This window comes from Coenobita brevimanus, unplaced genomic scaffold, assembly GCF_032717465.1.
Source record: "Coenobita brevimanus isolate Jiangsu-jjx unplaced genomic scaffold, ASM3271746v2 jjx.HiC_scaffold_2611, whole genome shotgun sequence".
Classification (NCBI taxonomy): domain Eukaryota; kingdom Metazoa; phylum Arthropoda; class Malacostraca; order Decapoda; family Coenobitidae; genus Coenobita; species Coenobita brevimanus.
The window spans coordinates 60,368-66,638 of NW_027643557.1; the positions used below are offsets into that span (position 1 = coordinate 60,368).

Below are 6,271 nucleotides of genomic sequence, written 5' to 3' on the forward strand. Positions count from 1 at the left end.
AATGCCGCGGTTTATGGTTCTCCTCAGAAAAGGCCCACTTTTGTGCCTAGATCCGCGATTTTCGTGACTTAACAGTGATTTAAGGTTGGCAGCAGTCTGATGGCCACCTAGCCTTGATTTATGAATCCGTAATTTATGAACACTTGATTTACGAGGATTGACTGTATTACCCATGAGTAAAAGATTAAAATTAAACATAAAATACATACAGTATTGACACAGTACATGTTGTACAGTAATACAGTACATAATTTAATCGTACATATCATAAGTAATATAAACAGTAATCATATACAGGTATAATTACGAGTGAGCAAGCGAAGGAAAGTCTACTGTCGGAGTAAGGACAACAGAGCGAATATGAGCAACCTGGCACACCATCACACTTTGCAGAGGATAATAACTTTTTACTTATGGCAGATAGAAACCTGATTCCATTTAATACGGTGCATACACTCAATATAATTCATGTTAGCCCATACCCTCGGTCATAAGAATGTAAGAACCATGCTATATCTGGGATTTTCCTGAGGAGTGTGTAGCAGGAAACTGAAACTTGATAGTATTAAAAAATTAATTTAAAAAGATTTAATGTCGTGACTTTAGGTTTTTATGCAATGAAATTAAATATAGATTAAATAGATGAAAAAATACTTTCAACTTTTCTGTATCTTGGGGGTGAAATTCCATAGAGTAGACACCCATTTTCCAGCAGTTTTCTGTTTATTGGCAAGACTTACAGCCAAGATTGTCTTGTGTGTGTTTTGGGGTCTGCCTGTGTGCAGATTGAGCCCGGTGTCTGAGCCTTATGATACACATTACCTCTGAAAAGTGCATCGTACCACTGATAGCTTCCTGTTTCTGAGCTGGATGTTGCCTAATTTTGCCAGATATTGTTTTAACAGAACTGAGCCAAAAGCATGAGATAATGTAATGGGACGGAAATTGTGATGACAGATAATTGAGAGTTTAGTGTACTTGTACCACTTTACTGTATCACTGCATCTCATCCTCTCCTTCCCCCATTCACATGTGCTCATACTATCAGTTTTATATGTGTATATTGAACTGCAATCCAGTACATCCAGGAAAAGTCTAGTGCAGCCATGTAAGTTTGAGATAGTGAAAAGTGTGCCTACTGATACAATGCTGCTGCTGTAATGCAGTACATGTAAGTAATACAGAAAGAAATAAGGATGCATAGCAGTGAATCATTAATTAATTTTGTCATGGAAGTATATACAAGAATACATTAAGTCTATCTATCTATCTATTGCCAGACGCCTCAATCCCGTTTGGGGTGGCCACAAACAAATCGCCTCCAAGTCGCCCTGTCCCCCGCCATTTCACTCCCCTGCTCCCAGCTCACACCCCTCTCTCTCATATACCTTCCACCCCATCCCTCCATCTCATCCTCGGCCTCCCCCTCCCTCTTTCCCCCTCCACCTCACTCACATACACTCTCTTCGTCAGTCTTTCACCCTCCATCCTCTCCACATGGCCAAACCACCTCAGTGTGTTCCTCATAACGCTTCCTATCACATCCACATCAACACCACAACGCTCCTTTATTACATTAAGTCCTCTTCATAAAGCATCCTTTTTGTTATTCCATTTTGCTTTTAAGTATACACTAATATACAGAAAAAGATTGCCCTCAAGGTTGATTGCTAACGGGGAAGTGGATTGGCCAGTTTTACCATTTTAATGCACTACAGTTCTTTTACTTTACTTTGGCCCAGCTTTTTGCCCTGTTGCAGATTACTTCACATAATTCAGTGGCAGAATAAAATATAGTGGCTCTACAGTCTTTTCATAGCACTTCTTCATGACTAGCGTCATATTCTAGTGTCAGTCTCTTGTTAGAACTCAGTAATCAAGTTGGAGAGATGGCAATTTTAGCCCAGGTTCGAGTAAAACAATTATAGTTATACAAATATCAGTATAGTTGTGTTATTCCAGAACTCGTACATAAATTGTAGAAATGCCTGAATGTAAACTAGATGCTTGTAATTTTAGGTAAATTTCCTTCACTGATGTCCTTTCAACAAACAGAATATATAACTGTTCAGTTTGATGATGATGAGGAAATAATGTAAATTGCATTAGAGCTCACAGGTGTTAACAATAACATTCATGTTATGCAGTATTAAATTTGAAAGTTCTGTTGTGTATCTTTAGGTCTCTGCCCCCTAACCCTCAGCTTCTGTGTAAACTAATAATAATATCTTGTGATTACACATACAGCAAAAGTCCGGTAATACGAATGGCAGGGGACCAAGGGTCTTTCAAACTGTTGGTTTTTTCAGACTATTGGGAGGGACCTCTGTAAACATTAGACATATGTACACTCACGATCACTAATTCCTGCCCAGGGGTGTCCCCTTCCTACCCGTGTATACCCAGGGAAGAGGGGAGGGGGGACGAAACAAGCTCCACCTGCCACTATCCCAGCTCCCGACCCTCCCCCATACCCCTACCTAACCCCCACCCCACCTGTCATACTATTCATCTTCACCTCTACAATAGAGGTGAAGATGAACAGTTTCATGCTGGTACATCCAAGGCCAAGAGCAAGTCCAAGCCAGATAAATCCTTAGATAAAGCCCTGAAAATTTTGAAAAAAGACCAGATAAAATAAAAAAAATTCGCCTTGACAAATTCAGAGTATTGGGATTTGCAGATTATTGGAGGCCGAAGTAGAGGACTTTTACTGTATTATGAAAATTCTTTACTCATGTCCCATTACAATTCAGTTAGAGCCCAGTGTATGGTATAATTTGTTATTATTAATAGACACCTCAGTTGCTCAATTGATAGAGGTCTTGGATCAGAAGAGAATATTCACTAACCAACGATGGTTTCAACCCAAGAAGTGTCCATAGGTATTTCTGTCACATAACTCTGGCAAGGAAACAGGGTAGCTTCCTGTGGCATTAATGATGTGGACCACAGTAGCCTAGCCTCAGGTTCTTCTATGCCTTACATGGGGAGTACTGAAGCACCAGCTATTTGTTGTAATTATTATTGCAAGTGTGTTGGAGCCTTTATAAATGATACGTATGATTTATCACTCGGAACTTGTTCGGAGACTGTACTCAGTTTCATTTCACTTGACAGAACAGGGCCTTTCCTACAACTTGAATACAGGGAGGTCACAGAGTTATGAGTACTATAGTTTAGTTACCCCAAAATCAGCTTGTTAAGTGAATGCTTGTACATCAAATTACATTACCTTTAAAAAGACTTGGTTCCTGACCACCACCACATTACACCTACACTGCCATGTATGACAGTTTTAAACAAGAATAAATTTAGTTACACCTAAAGCACATATAGCAATAACATTTGACCTATAATAATGTATAAGTACTGTAATGGAAGCAGAATGAAAGAGAAAATAGTATAGGAATATACTGTATATGTACACTTACTGTACTTGAACAGTATACGGTACAAATGTTTGAGTTCATTGGGGTTGAGCTGCCCTTCTGTCACTTCACCACTGTTTGGAAGGCATGAAGTAAGAAGCAGAGCGAGCTCATTGTATATCACTATCATCATCATCATCTGGACCTCCTTTCCCATTCAAGGGCAGGCTGAAATGTAGCAACATCCAGAGAGCCCAAGTTTGCCCAGTCCAATGGGCCACATTTCCATTCACTCATCATTCAAGTCCCCAGAATCCTGGCTCTGTCTGATATGCCAAAAAATGTTCACCACATTCTGTAGCTTCACAGAAAGGTATCCAATAGAGTCGATCATTTAGATAATACCGTACGTGTGTGTACAGCCCTTTACACCAAATATAACCAAAGTGAGTGCAAGAGAGAATGAGAGTGAGGCAGCTTGTGGAAGAGTGGGAAGGAGGGGTGCATAGAGCTCACAAACTTGGCGCCAAGACATCAGTGTCATGTTATTCCACACTTTGTCCAGCTAGCTTCGCAGCTGTGCATGTCTTGAGTTTTCATTATATAGGCCTCTTAATTGATTCATGGATTCTCAACTGGCCATTGTAACTTTGGATTTTCAGTACTTGTAATGCCAGAAAGTGCCCAGTACATGCCAGCATTATAACACTTGATTCTTGTATAACTAGGCCTCCCTGCACTAAGTTGTGGTTGCATGAAATATGATAAACCTTATTTTTGAGGTAGGAATGAGTCTTCTTGGTGATGTATCAGATTGACCCACCACTTGGCCATCATCATAGGTGAAAGAGGCTGGGAAGCTTCATCAAGATGTACTCTAACTTAATCACAACCTTGTTATTACAGGTGTGGTTCCCTGGTCACTTCTCTTCTGACCTGAAGGAACTGTTAAGGAATCTACTGCAGGTTGACCTGACCAAGCGGTATGGAAACCTCAAGAATGCTGTTAATGATATGAAGAATCACAAGTGGTTTGCGTCGACAGACTGGATTGCTGTATATCAAAGGAAGGTAAGATTGATCCAATGTATGCCCTGCTTTTTCTCACTGAAAAAGTACCGAAAGGTGGGCTGTTCAACTCACCGATTGGCTATTTTTTGTTGCACTAAGGTTTGTAGTGCAACATTTAGGGCACTTAAAAAGCTTTACTGTATGGGTAATGAAACACAAATGATTCAACATAGAAAAACACAGAAAAGGCATATTTGGGGGGGGGGGGAAGTTATGTTTATCAACACCTGATGTGGGGCAGTTGGACTCGGTGGGCTTTCCTTCAGTGAAACATTCGAGGTTTTCATTCAGGTTGCTCCGACCTTTGATGCCTTCTTGCCCAGTACTGTCCATTAGTTGTGTGCCTTCAGGAGGCCCGCCTCTCTGCTCCCCCTGCTTCAATTCGAATCGAAGCAGCCAGAAGAAGTTTGGTTATATATACGTTGATTGGTCCTCCTTCAATCCATGACAGCTGCTAGCATTGAGCCCTGGAAACAATATTTGGGGTACTTGCTGCTGACAGTGATGGAAAACATGATAGATGTTGAACTCTTCATCGTATTCATGATAATCTCCTCATGTTTTTTACCGTACCTGAATATCCGGAGCTTTCCCGTAGGATCATCCGTGATGTTGGTTTTGCCATAATTAATAATGTTTGGAGGGGGTGCTCCCCTAAGGCTGTCTTCTACCTTTTTAAAGTTGGCCACTATGACCTCTTCAGAGACAGCAGCTGCTTCCTCAAAATATTTTGGCATATCCTGGAGGACAGCAGGACTTTTATGTCTCTTCAGGAAGCCATGTACTCAGTCTGTACTTGGAAGATTATCCTTGAAATCTGCGATGTAATCTTTACAACTGTCCAGATAGTACTGATGAAGTTGCAGCATATAAATTGCCCCAAAGTGCCAAGGCAAATTGCCTGAGTCAAATTGCTCCTTTAGTCTAAAATCATATTATTTTATAAACAAAAGCAGCTAACTTACTCTGGTAGGTGGATAAACATTAATGACACTCAGTTTGTTATTATATATCCAAGGGACAGCGGAGGAAAATACAGTTAATCTTGTCTTTATTGTTGTAAGTTACAGCTAAAAAAAATGTGATAATAACAGAATGAGAAATTGATCACAGTTCACTGACCTTCAGCAAGCTGTCCCTAAATTTGATTTACAATATAAATTAGCAATTTCAGATTATAGCACCATATGAGAGTGTCAGATATACCCCTTTTTACACTGTCTGACCACCTGAGTCTCATTACTCCTTATTGAGTCTAATTGCCTCAGGTGAGTCGAATAGCCCCATCTTACGGTAAGTAATGGTGGCAGTAGAATTACAGTAGAAGTTTGCATGATCTTAGTGGAAGGTTTTAATTTCCAGTGTCTTCAACACAAAATATGGTCACTAATTTCACTCTTGTAGCAGTACTGGTATATAATTACCAATCAAGGTCTGTTCACCCTGCACTAAGGTTTTTGTTTCCCCTCACCTCTGAAACTCACTCATACACACCTTAGTTGAAGCTTCCTCACCATGGATGCAGTGCACTCCAGTCTGCAAGAATAACTAGGCAATAAAAATGCATCTGTATTTTTTTTTTTAATATATTTAATTATTATAAATGAAGTCCATTGCACTAGCTCTTTTCCTGCAGTTATGCCAGATGCTTAGATAGATGTGCTTAGAATTCAGAAAGCAGCCATAGGACATTACCAGATCTGAACTGTATTTCTGTTGAAAGTAAGGCTATAAATTTTAGATGCTTAAGTACTGTATACAGTGATCGTATTTTACTTTTACACTATTTATATTTTAACTTTCTCTTACTTTATGCGGTGTATACTAAC

The 6,271-nt window shown here is 39.8% G+C and overlaps 1 protein-coding gene across 1 annotated transcript in view; it reads left to right on the forward strand.

Moving 5' to 3' along the window:
- Positions 1–5,256, forward strand: part of LOC145389921 (cAMP-dependent protein kinase catalytic subunit 1-like) — a 43,004-nt gene extending 37,748 nt beyond the window's left edge. Inside the window, exons 7-8 of the mRNA XM_080265035.1 lie at positions 4,278–4,442; positions 5,146–5,256. Of these exons, the coding sequence (XP_080121161.1) occupies positions 4,278–4,442; positions 5,146–5,256 (276 nt within the window). The remainder of the gene's footprint in view (positions 1–4,277; positions 4,443–5,145) is intronic.
- Positions 5,257–6,271: the final 1,015 nt, after the last annotated feature.